A 23566-nucleotide genomic window follows, 5' to 3' on the forward strand; every position below is an offset into this window, starting at 1 on the left:
AGCACGGTCACCACGCCAGATGTGGGGCCTGCGGCCCTGGAGTCCCCTGGGACTTGTCAGAGCCCAGACTCTCTGGCCGCACCCTAGACCCCCTGGCTCAGAATGTGCGGTTGTCCGAGCACAGTGAGCTCGAGAAACACGGGTGGAGCCTGGCAGTGTCTCACTGCCGCGTGTCACTCGTGAAGGGTGCTTTGGCGGTCCAGGCTGCAGGGCCTGAGCTGGTGGCGCTGAGCCCCACGGCCGCTGAGCCCTTGGAGTAGGGCCGGACAGACCGCCGGGCGCGCGGAGTAGCGCTGGCCTTTGGAGGCTCAGGCACGAAAGACTAAGGTCTCGACAGTTTCATGCCGCCTCTCGTTGCCGTGACAGTATTTTGGATACATTTCATTAATGAAATCGTATTACAACTATTTTCTATTTTTAAAAGTGTGGCTACGAGGGACTTTAAATCGCATCTTCGGGTCTTGTATTCCGATGGGACGCGGTGGTCTGGGTACTGAGTGTGCTTCAGTGCCCCTGGAGCGCTCCCAGGTCCCCGGGACGGGATCCGAAACGCTGTGCCTCTGAGCACCCCCTGGGCAGAGGGCCAGGTCGGCCCCCAGCTCTCAGACAGGCCTGCGCGTCCACGTTGGTCAAGGACCGAGATGCTAAACGCAAATGCGGTTCACACAAGTCCTCGGGGGGGGGGGGGGGATCCCTCCCTACTCCCGACTCCTGCTGTGGGCAGCCACCTGCCCGGGGACATACAGTGGGCCTGGCCCGCTGCCTTTGGATGCCCCGAGGTTGTGAGTCTGGGTGGCCCTGCCAGGGTATTTCGGAGAGCTTGTGTTGGAGGACAGCTTAGCACCTCCAGGACTAGGCGGTGTTTATACTTGAGAATAGTTCAGAAAGATCGGAGTACTGAGGAATTAGTTCCCCAGGTAGGCAAGGGCAGCTCTAGAACATTCTCTCCTGGGGTTGAAGCCTGTGGTGGGTTTGAGACAGGGAAACCATAGGGGTGGCCTCTGGGAGGCTTTCTAAGACTTACCGGGTCGCTTGCCTCTGCCCCAGGTAAGGAAGGGCCCAAGGAATGCAGCCAGCTTGGGCCTTTATAAGACTGAGCCCAGCGCCCACCCTTCCAGGGGCAGCTTTCCCTGAACCGCCCAGGGTCCTGCCAGTCTGGACTCTGAGCTGCTCCATGAAACAAAGTCGTGACTTTCTGTGCCCAGAAACCAACGACCCCACAGATGGTCTACGGGGCCCTGTACAAGCTAGCCCCCCACCCCAACCACTGCCACCTTCCTCTGCTCAGGCGGCTCAGCCACGCTGGCCCCTCGCTGGCCCTTGGTGCGCAGATTCACACCAGCTTCTGGGCGTTTTGTGGCTCTTCCCTCTCCCAGGCACCAAGCTCATCCACTCCCTTCCTTCACGTCTTTGCTCCTACCAAGGTCACCTCAGAGAGGTCAGCCCCCTGCTGGTCCATTGTCCTTACCTGCTGGAGTTTATTCATATTCTTATCACCGTCTACAGATACGCAATTGGCATATCTGTTGTTTACCCGCTACTGGAATTGCCAAGTACCCAGAGCAGCGCCTGTGTTTGAAATGGCACTCAGTAAATACTTGTGGAAAGACTGGGTTGATCCTGGTCATAGCTACCACTGATGGGAGGCCTACTATGTGCTAACTACTGAGTGAGGTGCTCCAGCTGTTCCCACGGATGCTGTTATCATTTCACAAATGGGAAAGCAGGTTCCCGGGGTGGCTGCAGAACCCGATTCCACCCCAGGGGCCTGTGAGTCAAAGCCCGGTCCTTTTGTCTTATCACACGATGGATTAACCTCTTACACTCGGTGGTTTTTCTGACCCCCACTCCTGGTCCAGCTTCACTTATTTGGGGCTGGTGCACACCTAGAAAACCTTTACAAGTGTGTGTGTGTGTGGGCGGGGGGGGGGGGGGCGGTGCTGGGCCAGGGGGTACAGGTGAGTGTGTGCATCTCACTCAGCCTGTTTCTTAGGATGGTTTCTCCTAACCGCAGTGAAAACTCAGTAGGACTCTATTCTCCTTTCTTCTGAAGTCCTCTCTGGTGTGACCCTCGCTCTCATCACGAGTGAATGACTGCGTTTAACCCGGACCCGTTCCCTTTGGAATGAAGCAGTGTTTGTTTGAGGAAACCAAACTCCCATAAAGCAGATAAATGGTTATTGCTTCTGCCCAAAGATGTAGCCTTCCCCTGAGACATTTCCCTTCTCTGAGAAACAGGAAGCTGGGGCTAAAAAAAGCATATTAAACCTCTACTTTGTACCAAAGTAGAAATACAAATGGGCAATACACAGGGTAAACACTCAACCTCCCAAGGAGTTCAATCAGTGCAAAATTAAAGCAAGCACTATTTTGGGATCATTTTAACAAATTTTAAAAAGTGTGGGCAAGGGTGTGGGGCAGCCAGCATTCCCTGCACCGGGAGGTGAGCGGGAGGGCAGGCAGCGATAGATGCCAGGAAATGCCTGTTCTCTTTACTCCGACCATTTCAGTTAGGAAACATTATTTAATAAGTATCATAAATGTTGCCAGAAATGTGTATACATGGATGTTCAAGACAACATTGTTTCTAATTGTTTTAATTTTGAGAAATTGAAAAATAACTGAAACTTTTCTCTACCCTTCAATGTTCTTTCTGCTGGTCTAATAATTAAATCTACACGAGACAGATAAATGAGAGAAAATAACCAAATTTAATTACGTACATACATATGGGAACCCCACAGACCGAGAGGTTCAGAGGCAGAAAGGAAAAATGAGGTCTAAATGCCGTTCTGAGCTGAGGGTGAGGTAAGGCACCTTGGGGGCATCAAGGGGAAGAAAGGTCAATGCAGGAAGGTAAGAACAGAGGCTCAGTAATGAGTAGTTTGCCCTGCTATGTAGATAGGTCAAAAAGATAGGTTCTCTCTGTTATGGACAAAGCTCCTCATTTAAATTCTTCTAGGTAATTAAGAGGGACAGAAGTTTCACTTAAGCCCAGAGGGTCTTGATTGTCTTCAGCTCAAAATAATTCAAACAGTGCAGAGGCACATCTTGGGGTGATTTGTTCTGAACTACTATGTAACCAAATATGGCAATTGATAAATAAATTATGGTACATTTATTAAAAAGAATACCTTGCAGCTATTAAAAATGTATTTGAAAAATATCAATATGGAAAGTATAAGGTTACAAAATAGTATTATAGTAGCACATATTTATAAAAGTTAAAACAATGGAAAGGAACCTGGCCAGTGTGGCTCAGTGGTTGAGCATCGACCCATGCACCCAGAGGTCACCGGTTCAATTCCTGGTCAGGGCACATGCCCAGATTGTGGGCCAAATCCCCAGTGGCGGGTGTGCAGGAGGCAGTTAATCGATATTCTCTCTCATTGATGTTTCTCTCTGTCTCCCTTCCTCTCTGTCTAAAAACCAATAAAAATAGAAAAAAATAAATATATATATAATGGAAAGGATTGGGGCAAAAGGTTGACCCTGGAATAATGGGATTATGTTTTTTTCTTCTTAAAAAAAAGAAAGAAAGAAAAGGAAAGGATCTTTTTAGCTTATTTGTGTTTTCTGTATTTTCTCCATAAACATGTAATGTTTTGTGAGAAGAAAAATCCCAATTTGCTTTTAAAAAACAAAACAACAACAAAAAACACCTCAGTCATCAGAGGGAGTTAGAGCTTGGTGGAGTCAAGAAATACATTTTTAACATTTTCAAGGAAGAAAAAATATCATAGTAAAGATCCTGTTTGATTGTCACTTTTGTTTACACTACTGTTGTTAGAAGGAAATGTGTTCGTATTAACGCTCGATGCAGTTCACACTCCCTGCCGGCAAGGATGCTGTGACCGGCGGGTGACCTGCGCACACCTGACGCTCTATCACACCGAGCGAGCAGATTTTTAATCAATGAAGATGTGAAAATCCAACTTCCCCGTTGTTTCCTTTAAACATACACTTAGGCATGGGACCTAATTGTGGAGTTTGGGTCACTTCTAAGTGGGACTTTGCCCCATCCATCACAGAGCTCACTGAGCTATGGGAAGCTTTCATTTTTGTTTTATATTTCTAAATTTCTCTGACTGCACTCATTACTTTTTTCTTCTTAGAGAGGAAGAGGGAGAGAGAGAGAGAAACATTGATGTGAGAGAAACATCCATTGGTTGCTTCCTGCACATGACCTGACTGGGATCAAGCCCACCTTTTGGTGTAGGGGACGATGCTCCACCAACTCAGCCACACCGGCCAGGGCCTGCACTAATTTTTAAAATATTGCTCTAGCTGTCTACCTATATTAACGTATTTTTAAGTTAAGAAACAAAACGAGGATGAATATATGAGGGCCTGTTCATGCAGTGGAATTCTGTTTGGGGAACTAAAACCACACCTGACCATGTAGATGAATTTAGAAACATGGTATCAAGAGAAAGTTACAGGAGAACATGTACACAGTATGATTCTAATATCAATCCCCAAATTGGGCAGAACTAACCCATATGTTTAGGGGATTTATATCTATGTAATAAAACCATAAAGAGTCCTAGCCGGTTTGGCTCAGTGGTTAGAGCGTCGGCCTGCGGTCCAGAGAGACCCAGGTTCGGTTCCCGCTAAGGGCACGTACCCTGGTTGCAGTTTGTCCTCAGCCCCGGTTGGAATCGTGTGGGTGGCAACCACTCGATGTGTCTCTCTCACGTCGATGTTTCTCTCTCTCTCTCTGTTCCTCTCTCCTCCTCCCACTCTATCTGAACAGAAAAATGGAAAAATGTCCTCGAGTGAGGATAAACAAAACAAAACAAAACAAAAAACCCATAAAGAAAAGCCAGGATGATTTACAGAAAATGCTGGAACAGCATTTACTCAGGGACGGGACCAGGAGGGGATTGGAGAAGGGAGGGTACTGCCAAAGCCCTGGTTTTGTCATTTTTCTTAACGTGAGTGGTGAGTACATGGATGTTCACTTTATAATTATTTAATATACCTGTCCAGTACATGTGCTTTTAAATATATTATATATTTCACAGGAAAAGAGAGAAAGAAAAACAAAGGAAATGATTTGCTCAGCTTACAAAGGGCAGCCACATTGTATGGCATTTTCAAAAGGTTGACACGTTTAATCTGTGTATGGCTCTGGTCTTTTTATTTTTATTTATTTTTTATCCTCACCCGAGGACATTTTTCCATTTTTTGTTCAGGTAGAGTGGGAGGGAGAGAGAGGAACAGAGAGAGAGAGAGAGAAACATCGACGTGAAAGGGACACATCGAGTGGCTGCCACCCACACGACCAACCAGGACCGGAGACAAACTGCAACTGAGGTACATGCCCTTAGTGGGACCCGAACCCAGGTCTCTCCAGACCGCAGGCCGACGCTCTAACCACTGAGCCAAACTGGCCAGGGCGGGTCTGGTCTTTTTATATGCACTAACTGGTCAAGCCTCATACCAATCCTATGAAATAGATCCCCATTTTACAGATGAGAAGACTGAGGCTGCGGCGCTTGAGAGAATTGCTCAAGGTCACCCAGCTGCTGAGCGCTGGGCCTGGAGCTGAAAGGCTGTCTGAGCCACTGCGGTTATGCCCCACCTGCTCTTGGTGACCAGGTCTGAGATGTTTTAGTACAGCTGGGGTTTCAGCTGACTCCTCGTCTTCTGCCTTTGTCAAATCGAAGGGCATCGGGCCTGGCTTCAGTCATGGTAGGCAACTGGCGACCTTCAGAGAGAGTCACCAAATGCTCCCTGCCTGCTGTAGGTCCCTCTCCTTTGCTTTTGCTCAGAAGGACTGTTCTTTCAAACCCAGATGGCACTAATGAAAGTCCAGAGGGATTCTTAGTTGCTCCTGTGGGCCAGGACCTGTTGGTTGACTGCAGTCGCTGCTCAAAGTTCCGACCGACTCCAACATTCTGTTCCGGCTGCAGAAAAAACAGAACCAGAACACCCTCCCGAGCAGGGGGCAGAGGTTATCTCCGAAGGAATGTGCTGTCCAGAGGGTGTGCCCTGCTGTCCTTCCCTTATCTGAGGCTGTATTTTTCCCAGCGCAGCAGGCTCCGAAGTTGAATTACTCAGACACCGCCGTCGGTGAATTCTGAACCCTGGTCCACTTGCAGCCTTGTCCGGTGTGCTGGGCGGCTTCTGGGCGGGTCCCACTCTGCCTTGACCTCTGCTTATCCACTTATAAATGGAGGATGAGCAATTACGGTGCTTCTTGGACGCTCTCTAATTGTGGGAGCCAAGCTGGATGAGCCAGCTGATACCTCCCCTGCCTGCACCCGAACAGCTCACTCACAGTGGGGCAGCCCTGGCACCAGCCTGAGTGTGTGGGATTCGGTCTGCCTGCCGGTTACCCCCAGTGTGCCCCCGCGGAGCCAGCAGTCCTGATCTCGCGGTGTTTCTCTGGGCACCTCGATTTCCTGCCCTCCACAGCCGCACGGCCGGTCTTCTCAAACCTTTTCATACCTTCCTCCCTGCTCCTCTTCCACAAATGAATCTGCTTTACCAAAAGTAGAATCAGCTTGGAATTCCCTGATCCTGCTGATACCGAGATGAATGTCCCTGCCCCTGCACACCGCCTGCTGTCCCCCCCCCCCCATAAAGAGGCCAGTGGCCCAGGGACACTGGGGACCCATCCTCTCCCTCTGTTGTTTCCTCCGGGGAAGGGAACGTGTCTTTCCTCTGCCTCCAAGGGTTTTCTCTTTGCCTGTGATTTTCAACAATTTTATCACAATGTGCCTACACATAGTATTTTTAAATATTTCCCTCTGGAATCTGCAGCTCAGTGACCGAACGAAAGTGATAAAAGTTAGGACCGCCACCAGAGTCCTCACTTCACCCCGTGGCTCCTCCGGGCGCCAGGCAGCGAGGCCCCAGGGTTTACAGGGGGAACCTGCAAAAGCAGGGCCTTCCCAGGGCTTTCTTTGGTCACTTCCTTACTAGCTATGGAGGCTGTCCCCTGAGACAGGCCCTTAGGTGGGTGATGGAGCGCCCCTGTTCCCAGCACACAGCTGGTGTAGGGCAAAATCTTTTTGTTTTTAAATTTATTTATTATTATTATTTTGTATTTATTTATTTTTTATCCTCATTCGAGGACATTTTTCCATTTTTTGTACAGACAGAGCGGGAGGGAGAGAGAGGAAGAGAAAGAGAGAGAGAGAGAGAGAGAAACATCGATGTGAAAGGGACACATCGAGTGGCTGCCACCCGCACGACCAACCAGGGCCGGGGACAAACTGCAACCGAGGTACGTGCCCTTAGCGGGAACCAAACCCGGGTGTCTCCGGACCGCAGGCAGACGCTCTAACTGCTGAGCCAAACCGGCCAGGGCAAATTTATTTTTATTGTTGAAAGTATTATACAAGTCCCCCCTCTGCCCCCCCATTGACCCCTTCCTCCCCGCCGCCCTGTGCCTGCCTTCACCACACTGTTGTCTATTTCTGTTGCTTGTCACATATGCATTTAAGTTGGTTTATCTCTTCCCACCTCCCACCCCCCTTCCCTCTGAGGTTCCACAGTCTGTTTTCTGCTTCCATGTCTCTGGATCTATTTTTTTTTGTCAGTTTATTTTGTTCATTAGCGTCCACATATAAGTGACATCATGTGATGCTTGTCTTTCCCCACTTGGCTTGTTTCGCTGAGCATAATGCTCTCCAAGCCTTGATCTGGCGTGTAGACCTGGCTCAGAGCTGGGATTCAGTCTGCGAGAACTGGTCCCCTTCCAACTGACGCACTGCTGGGAAGAAAGCCTCGAGGGGTTCCAAGTGCAAGTCTGGGGTACCAAGCCCCTCTCCTGGGCTGGCCTGGAACTCCAACTTTTCCCCTCTAGTAAGGGGGGACTCCTGAAAGCCTTCTTAAGCTTCTCAGCGACACTTCTAAGCCAGCCAGCACCTGGAAGGGAAAGCCACTCCGGTGTGCCTCTCTCCGGGGCACTGCCCTGTTCCTGGGATCGGGGGTCCCCAAGCTCAGCCTGCCTCCCTGGCCTTGGACGCCAGCGAGTGTCCGGCGGCTGAGACTCCTTGGCTTGTGCACCTCGTGGCTGTTGCGTGTGGCTTGGCTCCGTCCAGCCCTGCGCTGTGTCCCGGACAAATGCTCGGAGGGAAGGGGGACCACAGTGTCAGGCTTCCCTCACCCTGCTCCACGCCTCCACAGTCTCCCGGACCCTGGCCCCCTGGCTGTCTTGGTGGCTCCACAACGCCTTGGGACAGTCTGTTGTTTAATCCAGTGTTCTATTTGTTCTTGGCCGAAGAGCGGTGCACACAGCCCGCTCCGACAGCCCGCGTGGGGTGCGTGACGGGTGCAGTTTAACCACCAGACTTTTCCAGCACCTCCATCCACCCGCCGTGGCCTTGTCCAAAGCAGCCTGTGCACTTCCCTGCCATCAGCGTCTAGCCCCACTCTGTACCTCAGTGTTCCTGCGTCACCCCTCCATGCCTTTGAGTCTGGAAATGTTAAAGCTTGTTTTCCGTTGAAGAGTGGTGTGGGTGTTGGCAGGCTGCATCTTCAGAGCCGGTGACAGGGCACGGTGGAGTTGGTTGTGTTCTCGGCCCTCATTTCTGCAGGCTCCGGTCCCTCCAGTGAGTTGTCGGTTTGGCTTTCCTCCCTCTCCAGTAAGAGAGAGACACGGGCTTTCTTCTCCGCTGCTCCCCAGGGTGTGTTACCGTGTGGGGGAGCCGCCTGGGGATCAGGGTGGAAACCGCTCAGGGTTCCCTGTTTCTGCGGCGTCAGCACTGAGGTCGGCTGTAGGCAGAGCGTGGCGAGTACTGAGGCAGATGTAGTCGGGATTAGGCAGCTCGTTTTGTCTTTTAGGCATGAGCACCCCATTCCGTCAACTTTCCGGCATCATCTGAAGCCTCGAGTGCCCTAGCTTACCATGGGAGCTTTGGTTTCCATTTCAGGCACCCATAAGAATGTAGACACAATTTATCGTTGTCTTTGACTGCATACTCGACATACTTTATTCCATTCACTCCTCACCGTAGCCCCAAGAGACTGGTGTTAATTTTTCCATTTGGACTTCGACACAACGAATGAGTAGCAGAGCCAGCATGTGCAGCCAGATCCCTCCGATGCCCAGCCACGGGCACCCAGCCCCCACACTGTGCTTCTTTCCACTTGGCTGTTCCTGCCGTGGACACGTTATCTGCCCTCTGAGAGTACTCTTTGCAGAATTGCACAGGAGATTGTCCGCTTCGCGCCCCGTGATTTGTGTTTAAGAATAAGATTGCGTGACCTTTACTGTTAGGCAAAGACCGTATCTGGGCAAGACAGGACCTTCTGAGGGTTCCCCATCCCGGCAGAACAGAATATGTGGCAACTTGTTTTGGCAAAGTACGAGCCAGTGTGCTGTTGACTTAATGTGAGTCAGGATGCTCTGTGCGAATTCTGATGTTATCTGCTGTCTTGAAATCAGAACTGCAAAAGAATCGATGAACTGCAAAGTAATTTATTGTAGCTGTCATTTTTATTTCAGGGGAGTTTAATCAGCATTAATAGCACTTGCACAGAGATTGGCAATTTTGACAACGCTAATGTCACTGGAGAAATAGAGTTCGCCATTCGATATTGCTTCAAAACCCGTTCTCTAGAAATATGCATCAAGGCCTGTAAGAACCTTGCATATGGGGAGGAAAAGAAGAAAAAGTGCAATCCGTAAGTTTCTTTTTCTAAATTTTGACTTAAAATGATAGCTATCTTGATTCTAAAGTTTATATGGAAAGTCTAAGAATAACCAAGACAATTGTAATAAAAAGAACAAAAATATGAAAAGACATATATCAAGAATTATTATAAAGCTGTAGTAATTCCAACAATATGTTGTTGATGCCAGTCTAGGCAAGCAGGTTAGTAGAGCAGAATCAAAAGTCCAGACACAGCCTGAGCATCTATGGGAGCTTACATAATCAAGGGACCATTAGAAATCAGTGCAGCAAAGATGAACCTCAATAATTAGTGTTGGAAAATTTGACTTTCCATATAGGAAATACTAAAATCCTGTCTCACATAATTCATTAAGAGATTAAATATTTTTCTAACTGATAGATATGAAATGGTGTTGCATCATTATTTTAACATGCATTTCCTTGACCACTAACAAAAATATACAACTTTGAATATACCCATTAGCCACTTTTGTGTGTGTATGTGTGTTAGCTGCTGTCATTTTTTTATTTGACAATCATGGGAAAAGAGGCCAGTGCCCCTGACTAAATAGTCAGATATTACATATTTTATTTTATTATTATTTATTGTTGAAAGTATTACTGATGTCCCCCTTTTTTCCCAGTGACCCCTCCTTCCTGCTCCCACCCCCCTCCTGCCTTCCCCAGCCTAGTGTCCATGTTGATTGGTTGTGCATATATGCATATGAGTTCTTTGTTAGGGTTTTCCTTCTGGAAACGTCCTGTCATCTGAAAGATGGCAGAGGAGGAAGCATCAAGAGTCTGTCTCCCCACACAGACAATAATTTCACTGATAGACTATGTCAGGTGTAACTACTTTGGAACTCTGGAGTCTTTTGAAAGTTTCCAAGGTAAATTGGAAAACATGGATCAATTTCAGCTCTTAGCACAGTAGCAGCTACGCATCCTCCTGCTCCACCTCCACGCCCTTGGCAGGCAGCTGGGCAGTGTTCCTGGAGCAGCTTGCTGGAGCCAGGGTATGCAAAAAGGATCCTGTCTTCTAAACACCAGGGCTCTGTCCTCTGATCGCTGAGTGCTGCTTCTGATCACAGAGGTATAGACAAAGAGGTACATGGCGATTGCTGCTTCATCGCCTCCCACTGTTGCAATCCCTTCCCCCTCTAGATGATGTAATTTCAGGGGTTCTTAAAGGTCAGTGCCCTTATTTGTCTTCCTTTTTCATTTCTCTCCTTTTCCCCTCTTGGAAACCAAATACTATAGACTAGCACATTCAAAGGTGACTGCATAACAAGGACAATTAGAACATAAACATGCCCAGGGAAAGGCAAAGGCTCAGAAAAAAACTGAGAAGACCGAAGTTTACATCTCAGGCTGATCTTTGACACAGGCTCAGTGAACAAAATAATAATAAAAAACAAACAAACAACAAAACCCTAAAAAAACAGCAAACGTTGGAGAAGGAGGAGATCTGATTTCCAGAGTTAATACAGTATTAGATACAAATGTCCAGCATTCAACAAAAATAACAAGACATATAAAGAAACAGGAAAGTATGGCCCATTCAAAGGGAAATAATAAATCATCAGAAACTGTCCCTAGCCCTGGCCGGTTTGGCTCAGCAGTTAGAGCGTCGACCTGTGGTCCGGAGAGACCCGGGTTCGGTTCCCGCTAAGGGCATGCACCTCGGTTGCAGTTTGTCCCCGGCCCTGGTTGGTTGTGCGGGTGGCAGCCACTCGATGTGTTCCTTTCACGTTGATGTTCCTCTCTCTCCCTCCCACTCTACCTGAACAAAAAAAAAAAAGGGAAAATGTCCTTGGGTGAGGATAAAAAAAAAAGAAAAAGAAAAAAAAAGAAACTGTCCCTAAAAAAGACCTGATGGGAGGTTTACTGGACAAAGACTTCAAAACATTGTCTTAAAGATGCTCAAAGAGCTAGAGGAAGTTGTGGAGAACGTCAAGAAAATGATGTATGAACAAAGTGGAAGTGTCAATAAAGAGTTAGGGAACCGAAAAAGAAACAGAAAAGAAATGCTGGAGCTGAAAACTCCGATAACTGAAATAAAAAATTCACTGGTGGGATTCGAAGGTAGATATGAGCTGATGGAAGAAAGGAGCAGTACCTTTGAAGAGAGGTCAGCAGAAATTATGGCATCTGAGGAATGAAAGAAAAACAAATAGGACCTAAGGAACCTGATTGGCACCATCAAGTGGATCAACATAGGATGTGAGACTCTCAGAAGGAGAAGAGAGACAGCAAGGGTAGAGAGAATATTTGAATAAATATCTGACAACTTCCCAAATTTGATGAAATACATGAATATAAACATCAAAGACGCCCACTAAATGCCAAGTAAGACGAACTCAGACTCACTAAGAGATGTTACTAACACACTTTTGAAAGAGAATCTTGAAAGCAGCAACAGAGAAGAGAATCCTCAAGAAGATCATCTGCAGATTTCTCAGCAGAAACTTTACAGGCCAGAAGGCCAATATAGTCAGAGTGCTAAAAGAAACAAAATCTGTCAACCAAGAATCCTATATCCAGCAAAACTGTTCTTCAAAAGTGAGGGAGAGCCCTGGCCAGTTTGGCTCAGGGGTTAGAGCGTTGGCCTGTGGACCAAAGAGTCCTGGGTTCGATTCCCGCTAAGAGCACATACCTCAGTTGCGGTTAGTCCCTGGCCCCAGTTGGGGTTGTGCGGGTGGCAACCAACTGATGTGTCTCTTTCTTTCTCTCTCTCTCTCTCCCTCCCACTCTATCTGAATATAAGTGCAAAAATATCCTCGGGTGAGGATTAAAAAATTATATATAAAAAAAGTGAGGGAGAACCCTGGTCGATGTGGCTCAGTGGTTGGGGATTGTCCTGGGCACTGAAAGGTTGCTGGTTTGATCCCCAGTCACGGCACATGCCTGGGTTGTGGGCTTGATCCCCGCTGGGGGTGTGCAGGAGGTGGCCGATCGAGGTTGTGCTCTCAAGTTGGTGTTTCTCTCTTCTCCTTCAATCTCTAAAAATTCATAACCTATTCTTTAACAAAAATTAATAAAAAAAAGTGGGGGAGAAGTCTAGACGTTCTCGGATAAACAAAAGCCGAGTGTGAGACTACTAGCCTGCCCTGCAAGAAATCTCAAGGCCGTCCTGCCGGGAGCACACCGGACAGAAATAAGTCCCCAGCAAAGGTGAAGACACAGGCGGGTATGGAAACTGGCATGACTGTAACAATGGCATGTAATTCCACTTTGTGCTTTCTACATAACGAAAGGGACTAATACATTAAAAATTACTAGTTTCTTATCACGGTAACTTTGCTTGGTAATTCACATTTGGTTTTTGACATAATGTAAGAGACTAATGCATTTAGAAGAATTGGTTTGTGTGTCTGGGCACGCAAGGTATACAAATGAAATCGTGGAAATCAACAACGGAAAGAGGTGGGGATGGAGCTGGAAAAAAGCAGAGTTTGTGTATATTATTGAAGGTAAAATGGTATAAATTCAAAGGAGAGTGTTATAACTTTAGCATATTAAATGTAATCCCCTTGGTAACCACAAAGAAAATGGATATAAAACACATATAAAAGGAAATAAGAAAGGAATTTAAACATTTCACCGTAAAAAACAAACAAACACAAATGAATATAATAATGCTAAAAACGAGGAACAGGAATGCTAGGCATACAGAAATGAATAACAAATGACAGAAGTATTACCTCTGTATCAGTAATTATTTTACATGTAAATAAATCAGGCTCTCCAATCAGAAGACAGAAATTGGCAGATTGGATAAAAACATAGGATCCAACTCTATGTCATCTACAAGAGGCTCAATGTAGATCCAACAACTAGAGACAAATAAATAGAACATATTCCGTGCAGATAGTAACCAAAAGAGAGCAGGGGTGACTCTACTAGAATCGGACGAAATTAAATCAGCAAGGTTACACCAGATAAAGGACAATATATATTAATACAAGGTTTAATACAGCAAGAACACGAAAATTATAAATGCCTATGCACTGAATAACAGCCCATCAAGACATAGGAAGCAAAAAATGGACAGAATTGAAGGGCGAGACACAGGTCTATTATAACCCTCGGAGATGTCAGCTCCACTTCAGTAACAGAACAACCTGCCAGAAGACCAGTGAGGGAACAGGACTTAACACAATAAACCAATTAGAGACATGGGTGTGCGTTTTATTTTAATCCTTTAAACTGTATGGGTACATTTTATGCATCCTGTTCTACCTGTGTGGGATCTGATAATGATCAGCACGTCGAGAGCGAACGGACAGGGAGGAGTCCGTGCCAGGGAGCCTGGAGTACTCTCCCAGAACTCTGCTTGACAAGGAGGAAGAGGCTGAGCCTGCAGCGCCAGGAGCGGCCCGACCAGGGAGGATGGCTGTTCTTTCCTGCGTTGGGAACGCGGAGCCTGCTCCTAGCCTGTGGGGTGGATGCCTGGACAAGTAGGGTCACTGCCATTGACAGCTGCCAGTGGAGCCAGGCAGGGCAGTCGTGGGACCTGAGTGGGGGGACCCCTAGAACAGGATTTCAGGGGCCAGGCAGAGTGCTGGGGAGAGATGGCCTCTGTCACGCAGCCCCTGCAGTCTGCAGAGAGGGCCGGTCCTCAGCAGTCAGGAGGACAGCCTGGGAGGCCCCACCAGGGAAGAGCAAAGTGTCAGGCACACACTTTCCATTTTCTACTCTTTTGGGGGGTGGAGGGAGGACAGATGGGCACATGGCCTCTGTATCCAGGTGGATCCAAGAATAGGCCACCATGGAGCCCTGAGAGCCCCTGTTTCCATGGGCGTCACAAAATGGCCAGTGATGGGCAGTGTGGGTTCCAGGGGTGGGGCATGGGCACCTTCACCCACCCAGGAACATTCCAGATGATGAAGGCCACAGACTGTGCAAACAGAAGCTGTGTACCCAGCATGTCATTGTTCATCATCAGTGGTGCCCACCAAGCCCTTTCTAGCAACGTGCAATTCAGCAGTGAGCAGGGAAAGAAGACGCTGGTGCGCAGTTCTCCTCCTCCCACCGCGTCCGCCCGAGTGTGCACCTCGTCCTGTCTCCACCAGGTACGTGAAGACCTACCTGCTGCCTGACAGATCCTCGCAGGGCAAGCGCAAGACTGGAGTCCGGAAGAACACGGTGGACCCGACCTTTCAGGAGACCTTGAAGGTACTTGCTCAAATACTCACGTGCTGAGTTCCTGCCGTGGGCTGGCACATGGCGCCAGAGTCCAGGGGACGGTTCCTCCAAGCTCTTGACTCAGTCGAGCGTGTGCAGCACGTAGACATTTCTGCAGGGCGCTGGCGAGCAGTGGCGAGGCGGGTAGACAGGTCAGCCTGTGTACGGGAAAGTGCCGAGTCTGCTGGGCTTGTGATGAATGATTTCCAAGAAAATAGTAAAGAAAAAGAAAAGCACCTGGACGCCTCTCAATTGTGAGAATCAGTTTGTCCTGTTGAATTTGTATAGATCTTGGGTGTTCTTGGCCAGGGTTCCCTGAGAATTAAACGAGGGGGTCACCGTCTTTGCAGAAGTGCCCCTTGATTGGAATAGCTGGCAAACCCAGGTTTCTTCTTATTCTAAGAAAAAAACAGTCACGTTACAAAAAAAATTCGAGGGGAATTGTTTGGGTTTTCACGTTCCTTGGTGCTAACAGACGTGATTTGAGGTTCAGGGTGGAGGAGGGAGGGTGACGTGTGGGGTGGCGCGGAGGCCCCGTACTGGGGGCACAGCCAGACTCACGGAGCTGTATCCAGTCAGCGCTGAGAAGCCCAGGGACCCCATGTGGCCAGACTGGAAGGGAGGGGGCTTTTTTTGCTTCCTTGGTGAGAAGGGGCATGTATGAGCTCCCAGCGAGGGGCCGTCTGGGCAAGTGGTCCCAGAGTCCCGTTTATTCAATAATGCCAGCTATTGCTTTCTGTGCCCCTGCTGCGGTCAAGTGCTTTATATACCCCCTGAGCTAGGGATTAGAATCCTCACTTACCAGTGGGGAGACTGAGGTTTATCAAGCCCACAGTGGACTAGCTACCTTCTCTAAGTTTATGTGCATAGGAAGCCCCAAAGGATTGAAAAAAAATTAGGTTGTGATTCAGCATGTGTGAGGGGGCCTGAGATGCGGCTGGTCTGGGGCCACTCTAGTAGCAAGTCCAAGGAGACTGGTCTTCAGATGGTTTTGCTCTCGGACCTGTGAAAAGGATTTTGAAACGCTCTGCCCCATCCTCTGTATTAAGTCGACATCTACAATTGCTCATACGTGTCATGAAGGTATTTTGTGCTACACAGAGGTAGATGCGTATTTTACAGCTTATGAAATGAGATAAAATTGAGGGTGGACGGCATTTTAGATAAATATTTAATTATATAATTTAAGTTTTGAAGTTTGACTTATTTAAAATGCAAGCAGAATCTCAATGAAATCACCGAACGTTTTAATGCATTGGTTTTATTCAGTATATCGTGAATATTTCGGCGAGCCTGGAAAACTTCCCGGAGACATTTAAAAGAATCAATGTCCCTAAACTGTTCTAAATTTAGAACTTCCAGACACAGTCTTTACAGAAATGTGTCTACGACAGGAAAGACAGGAAGCTGAGCGACGGATCATGGAGAGTTGCAGAAATCGGTGTTTTGAATGACCGTTTGTTTAGCACACTGGGAGTCCGGACAGGTGGGGCAAGGTGCCAGACTCAGGGTAGGGACCGGCTTCCGCCTGGGAGCGGGCCCTGGGAGCCCCGGCTGACGTCTCTGTTCTGCCTCTGCAGTACCAGGTGGAGCCTGCCCAGCTGGTGACCCGGCAGCTGCAGGTGTCTGTGTGGCACCTGGGCACGCTTGCCTGGAGGGTGTTTCTTGGAGAAGTGATCATCCCTCTGGCCACGTGGGACTTCGAAGACAGCACGACACAGTCCTTCCGCTGGCACCCGCTGTGGGCCAAGGTGACGTCTGGTTTGGGGCTGGCGACCCCGCTCCCATCGTGAGAACTTCTCAAAGGGATCCGAGAGTAGAAAACCTGTCTAGGAAACCTTGGACCCAGGACAACTGTGCGCACTTTGCCAGGCTTTGAACTAGCAGCTTTCTAGGGAGAAAGAGTCATGGCAGACGCGTGGTGGGCTTCGGCTAAGGGACTTTCCGCTGCTCGGGTTTGTGCAGGCACCCAGATGGCCTTTCCTCAGCCAGCCCCGGCCTGGTGTCCAGCCCTCGTGTGGTGGCCTTGCTGGTCTGTGCCCTTCCCCCAAATTCAGGGTCACTCTGTGCCAGCTGGGGTGGCCTTGGCCTTCTCGTGGCTCTGCAGCCGAAGTCTACAAGCTGTGGCCACCGGCCTGCCCCCCGCTGGGACCACACCTGTCGTTGGCCCCGCCTGTAGTGTATTGTTTCTGGGCTCCCCGCCCCAGGCACCCCCGGGACAAAAGGTGAGATGGCCGAGCCAGTGCTGGCAGGTGGCAGAGGCTGGCCTGACCAGCAGGGGCTTCTGTCCCTGGACAGGAGGAGGTGGCTGGGCAGGGAGGAAGGGGGCCGGGGAGGGCAGCCTTTCTTGCCCAGCTGCATTGCACATGTCTGCGCCAGCATCCGAGTGGGAGAGAGTACTAGGGGAGGGCGAAGGGGAGGGACGTGGGCGCCACTGTCTCCTGAGAAATGACACCGGGAAGGGCCAGCCTGGCCAGCGAAAGTCTCCCACGCCTGGACCAGGCACTGTTTCTCCTCTTTTCCTCTCTGACCAGAGAGGCGGTCAGTCCGAGGCCTCTGCTTAGAAACGCTGTGGTTTGTGGCCACTGCAGGGTGCAGCCGGGGGTGCCCCGCCTGGGTGCCGCCCCTCCCCCGCTCCTGGGCGCTGCGCTCCGTGTGGTCTGCGCAGCCCCTGGTGCCCGCTGCTGTTTCTTCTCTGAGCCCGGGCCACACTCAGAATGTCCACGAGGAAGGCTTTCGTCGGCCCAAGACCCCGCTTACGTTCCACCTCTTCCCTGAAGGCTTTCCTGATTGTCCCTGCCAGAGGACTCCCTACGGGGCCCTGTACTAGGGGTGCCCTGCCGCCTTCTCCTCCCCGGATCCCGCACTCCGGGCGGGTCGCCCGCCGGGAGCTGGTTAGGAGCAGGAAGTGCCAGCTCCGGGAGTCGCCCGGGATGCCGGCTAACAGTGACCCTGGCGCTGGTCTGGGTGTCTGCCCCCAGCCCTGCCCCTGGGCCCTGACAGGAGGGGCCTGTGGTTGCGGGTTGGCCCGGGTTTCTAGAAGCAGAGGGTGAAGGCCGCCTTGTCTCACTTGGGACCCGGGGCAGCCAGGAGGCCAAGGAGAGCCACGCGGGGGCAGGCCGGCCTCCACGCCCCAGCAGCCCTCGCTGAGCCCATGCGGGGAGGTGCCGAGGGTCTGGATGAAGGAGACCCTTCCCAACGCCCCTCCCGCACCCACGGCGAGGGGCCGGTGGACGGCAGTCTCTGCTGTCCGAGCCCTTCCTTCCCTCACTTCCTGGCAGAATCACTTGTGACCAGACAAGCAGCCTGAGCAGGCAGGGAGGTGTCCTCTGTGGGGAGTGGGGACAGGGAGGGGGCCATGGCACCCAGACTGGAGAGCCACCCTGTGCCCTGGCCCCTTGCCTGGCTTGCCGTCGGTCCCCAGTGCCTGTGGTGCCCGGCATCCAGGGTAGCTCAAATCTCTACTGACCTGGACTCCATGGGGTCCTGGTTTTAGTTACATTTCAAACTCAGGGTGCGTCCAGGTTTCTTGGGACCATCCTCTGGGAACATGCCAGGGCCTCTGAGCCCCTCTTGCCAAGCCATCGGCCTCTGGGGGGGTGGGCGGCTGGGCCGCTGGACAGAGGGGCGGTTTCTCCCACACAGGGTGGCGAGGGGGGAGTGAGGTCACCGTATGCGGAGGAGGAGTCCTGCCATGGCGTGTCCACTCCACCCAGGGCTCCGTGAGGCTTTGCGGGGGAGGCGGGTGAAGGTGGGGCATTTACGGGCAGAGTTGAGGCAGCCGAGCAGCCCCGAAGGTCATGGGGCTCGGGGACTCCAGCCTCTGAGCTCTGCCTCTTGCCTGCAGGCAGACAAGTGCGAAGACAACGTTCCTCCGAATCATGGAGAACTTACTGTCCGGGCCAAACTGGTGCTCCCTGCTGGGCCCCGAAAGCTCCAGGAGGCTCAAGAAGGTAGGCAGCCCCAGCCCCATAAACGTTCATTGGTCACTGTGTCACTGTCCCCAAAGCCTGGAGCTGCAGGCAGGCTGAGAGGTGGGCCAACGTTTCCTAGCATCTCTTGTCTGCCACCCACGGACCCCACGTGCCCCCGTAACCCTCACCCAGAGCTGTGAGCCCAGCCTGAGCAGCGGGCTGTCTGGAACCCGTGGCTTGGAAGGGAATCGAATGACCCCAATCAGGCCAGGCCTGTGATGCCTGCTTCACAAGGCTCTTAGGACACCGGCCCCGAGGCTTCCTCCCAAGGGGCTGGCTCTGATGGTCACCCTGGTAAAGACAGTCTGGCTGTGGCCCCTCTTGAAGCGTGACCTCCTGCATTATGGCTGGGAGTTGGACTCTTTGGGAGACACTGAGGCCTGCCTGGCTCTGCATGAACAGGCCCAGGCTCCCAGTCACGTGTGTGGCTGGTCCTTGAAGAACATGCAGATGTAACTCACTTAACACGGGGCTCGTGGGAAGATGGGTGGGGGGTGAAGACAGGGAGAACGCGCAAGTCCATGATGTGTTTAGTGATTTCCTGTTTGGCTGGAAGAGCTCGTTGGACCAGCGGCAAGCACCCTATGGGCATCTCCAAGCCCCTAGAACAGAGGTCGCGGGGCGCCCACCTTCCCCCAAACCGCTGGCTCCCACTCGACTAAAACGTCAGCATCCTGACTGCAACTGCTAGATCCGCAGTCAGTGCCAACGTGGAAGAGGGTGGGTGAGTCTCGACTCCTTGCAGCTGCTGCCCTGGGGACTGGAGCAACCTCTCCAGCCTTCATCACGCTGACGTTTGGTGGGACAGGTGCGGGAGCAGGGCCAGCGGAGCCGTGGACGGTGGCCGTGCGCCTCGTCCAGCCACTCTCTCGGGGTCTGAGGGCTGCCACACATCTTGCTGAGCTGTCAGTCTGGGGGTGGTGGCGTTGCCTGCGGGGGATCCGACGCGAATGCTGGCTTTTCTTCCAGGGACAGGCAGTCAGCCGTCACGTGATGGTCAACTCTGTTTGGTGGTGCTGGGAGCCAAGAATTTACCTGTGCGGTCAGATGGTACCCTGAACTCATTTGTTACGGGGTAGGTATTAGAGTGAATCAAATGTTATTTGCTGGTAACTGTTACACATACGGCGTGGTCCCAGGAATTGTAGAAAACACCAAAAGGTGTATTTTACCTTCCCTACAAAAATCCAACGTAAGTTGCCTTAAAGACTCTGATGTCCAAGAATTCGTGCTGAGGCTAGATCTGGAACAGCTCATTTTCACCCGAAACCCGGTTTCACCAGTCCTTGTAACAGCGAGTCAGCACTTACCGACAGATGGAACCTGGGAGAAGCCGTTTCCTCGGCCTCGTTTTTATTCACCACAGGTGTGTGTTTTCAAAAGTACAGCCCTGGCCGGTTTGGCTCAGCGGTGAGAGCATTGGCCCTCGGACCGAAGGGTCATGGGTTCGATTCCCAGTCAAGGGCATGTACCTGGGTTGCAGGTTCGATTCCCACCCCAGTCAGAACATGTTCTGGAGACAACCCATCGATGTCTCTCTCACATCCATGTTTCTCTCTCTCTCCCTCTCCCTCCCTCCTTCCGCTCTCTAAAAAAAAAAAAAAAAAATCAGTGGGAAAAAATCCTTGGGTGAGAATTTAAAAATTTTTTAAAGTAAAGCAGACACCTAGGACGTGGAGTTGCTGAATCCCCAGTCGGTGCCAACAAGGGAAAGGGCGGCTTCCCAGTCAGGAGGTTGTCCGAACCTGGTGTTCACCTGGACGGCCCTGGGCGGCTTACTTGGCTCTTCTGAACTTCATGTCCTGAGGACGGGGTTAGAGTGCGATCACGTGTGTGCAGGGTCCCGGGCCCTGGTGGCAGGAGACCCAGGAGGGGGATCGAGACAGGGACCGCCGGACCCTCGGAGTCCCCGACACCCCCAGCACCTGGTGCAGAATTCAGCTCCACACGCCGAACATCCCCGAGGGGTCACTTAGCCAATCCTGTGGTTCGTTCTCTTTTGTTGTTTAGAGGTTTTTGTTTTTGTTTTTTTGTTAATCCTCACCAGAGGATACTTCTTCCACTAATTTTAATCCTCACCCAAGGATATTTTTCTGTTGATATTTAGAGACAGGGGTAGGAGAGGGAAAGAGAGACACATCGATTGGTTGCCTCCCACATGTGCCCTGACCCGGGCCAGGGATGGAACCTGTAACCCAGGTACGTGCCCTGGACTGGGAATTGAACCCCAGACCCTCCTGTGCGGGGGCCGGCGCTCTAACCACTGGGTACACGGGCCAGGGCCGTGTTGCAGTTTGTCCTTTGGGGTGGATTTAGCTCTCTCCTGGGCACGGACAGCCTCACGGATAAGCAGGCGCCCACGTGCAGGGCGTGTGGGAGGGCAGGCGTCACAGGCCGGTGCTTCCCTTCTGCAGCTGCCTCACGCTGCCGGACAAGCAGACGCTGAGGCTGAAGTCCCCGGTTCTGAAGAAGCAGGCGCGTCCCCAGTGGAAGCACTCCTTCGTTTTCCACGGCGTGACCCCGTCCCAGCTGGGGCAGTCCTGCCTGGAGCTGAGCGTCTGGGACCAGGCCGTCTTCGGCGTGAACGCCCGCTTGCTGGGGCAGGCCAGGCTCGGCGCCAGTAAGTCTGTTCGCTGGGCCCCAGGGCGTGGGGGACCCTTCGATTCTCACCCGGGCACCATTCAAAGGAAAACCATGTTTCCACGGTGGCAGGAGGTTCCACCGGCTTTGAAGTGGCCCAACCTGCCACCAGTGGAGAGAACTAAGTCCAGTTCTGTGCACAACGGAGCAACACAGCCAAGTATTTCAACAATTTAAATCAGACTTAGGATCTGCTAAAGAAACGAAAATTACAGGCCTCCACATGGGCTGGGTACAGTCTCTGCTTTTGTTCCTGACTTCAATCGTGGAAGGATTATTTTCTTAAAGAAAAATATCTTCTTAAATCACATGCCTGGCAATTCAGAAAGTATTTTAGTAAGAGTGGGACAAAGGGCAATGCTTTTGTGTTGCCCAGCAGGGGTGCTTCTGACATTTTGTGGGGGGCAGTCCTTTGTGGGGCTTGAGTGGCCCAGCTCCCCTGCTGGTTGCCAGTGGTGTTCCCCAAACACAGTGGCGACCAGCACACCTGCACACATCTCCAGGCCAACAGAGGACCATGGGAGGAAAACAGGACTCACTGGTGTGTGTTTTTTTGTTAAGCCTCACCCAAGGACCTTTTTTCCTTAATTATTTTTTTTAGAGAGAGTGGAAGGGAGAGAGAGAAACATCGATATGAGACACATTGATTGCCTCCTGCACACAGGATGGAACCTGAAACGTAGGTACATGCCCTTGACCAAGAATCGAACCCGAGACCCTTCAGTGCACTGGCCAATGCTCTAACCACTGCGCACACCAGCCAGGCTACAATGTTTTTAAGGAAATATTTTCCAAAGCAAATCCCCTTCCTCTGAGGAACTCCTTTTCGTGAACAAACCCGGCCCCGTCTGGGACACCCGCACCTACCCCAGACTGTAATGTTAAGACTGTGGCCAACTCTCCTCGAAGAACCAGCCCACCAAACCCGTCCATTCCTCGCTCTCAACTAACAGGAAAGAAAGCAGCCTCAGCCTTTTGAGGCCTCAAGTCCCTGGGAGGATGCCTGAGCGTCGTTCCAAACATGTTTTGTTGGGGAGAAGGGGCTCTCTTACTCACCAATGGCTGGCATTTTAATCTAGTCTTAAGTCGAGGTGGAAAATCACTTTATACTGTTCTTCCTGGTCCTCCTTTTTAAATATATTTTTTCCCTTATTGACTTTAAAGAAAGGGAGAGGGAGAGATGGAAACACCAATGAGAGAGAACATCGATTGGCCGCCTCCTGCATGGCCCCCACTGGGAACTGGGCCCACGACTTGGGCATGTTCCTCCTGGTCCATGGGTCAGTGCTCAGCCAGAGCCACACCGGCCGGGCTGGTTCTCCTGTGCACGAAGCTGAGAAAAGGGGTAGCACAGTGGTCTGCAGGCCCATCTCTAACTTGTCGTTTCACTCACACCACAGGGGCGGATCCCGCCGGCGGCTCCCAGTCAAAGCTGCACTGGCAGAAAGTCCTTTCCAGCCCGAATTTATGGACAGACATGACACTCGCCCTGCACTGAAGCCCAGGGGCCAGTGTGCGGCGGGTTGGTCTGCGTGCCCGCAGGCCAGCTGGGGGACGGTGGACACGCAGCCGGAACGGCCCTCTGCAGGGCAGCCCTTCTCACCACAGCTGTGGCGCAGCTGGAAGGTCCCTCTGAGTGCCTCTGCGTGCACCTGTTAGAGCGATGACCACGGTGACAGAAAGAGGTCGGGTTGGTTCTCTGTGCTCGGAGCTGGGAAAGATGGCCAGATGTCAATAAATGTCACCCATCTCCAGTGCGCATCGAATAGTGAAAATTATGGCCTTGTGTTGTGTGTTCCAAAGGAAAAGGAGCCTGGTGAGGATGCGATCCCTCCCACTCCACTGCGCCCGCCCCCGCGGAAAGCTGGAGGGTGGGGAGGGGACAGACTCCCCTTTCAGGTGGGCCAGCCCTACAGTCCACCCGAGGGACACCGGCCCCAGGAGGCCTTGCTGGAGGGCGTGCAGACCCAGCAAGCACACGTTCACGCCGCTCCTCGATGTTCACATCTGCGGAGGGGGTTCGTGCGCACGACTCAACCGAAGAAGGAAAGGCAGAGCGGAGCAGGGAAGGGAGGGAGGGCGCGGATGAGCAAACCTGCAGGGAGAGCCAGCATTTCCGTGGCTTTCCAAGGA

The 23566-nt window shown here is 51.3% G+C and overlaps 1 protein-coding gene across 1 annotated transcript in view; it reads left to right on the forward strand.

The window, feature by feature from the left end:
* The window catches only part of SYTL3 (synaptotagmin like 3), a 78140-nt gene extending 54906 nt beyond the window's left edge, over window positions 1-23234 (forward strand). Inside the window, exons 10-16 of the mRNA XM_036248807.1 lie at window positions 9464-9642; window positions 14708-14810; window positions 16400-16570; window positions 18667-18772; window positions 19763-19868; window positions 21208-21413; window positions 22834-23234. Of these exons, the coding sequence (XP_036104700.1) occupies window positions 9464-9642; window positions 14708-14810; window positions 16400-16570; window positions 18667-18772; window positions 19763-19868; window positions 21208-21413; window positions 22834-22931 (969 nt within the window). The 3' untranslated portion in view covers window positions 22932-23234. The remainder of the gene's footprint in view (window positions 1-9463; window positions 9643-14707; window positions 14811-16399; window positions 16571-18666; window positions 18773-19762; window positions 19869-21207; window positions 21414-22833) is intronic.
* The last annotated feature ends 332 nt before the right edge of the window (window positions 23235-23566 follow it).

The sequence above is a fragment of the Molossus molossus genome, unplaced genomic scaffold (genome assembly GCF_014108415.1).
Source record: "Molossus molossus isolate mMolMol1 unplaced genomic scaffold, mMolMol1.p scaffold_m16_p_8, whole genome shotgun sequence".
Classification (NCBI taxonomy): Eukaryota; Metazoa; Chordata; class Mammalia; order Chiroptera; family Molossidae; genus Molossus; species Molossus molossus.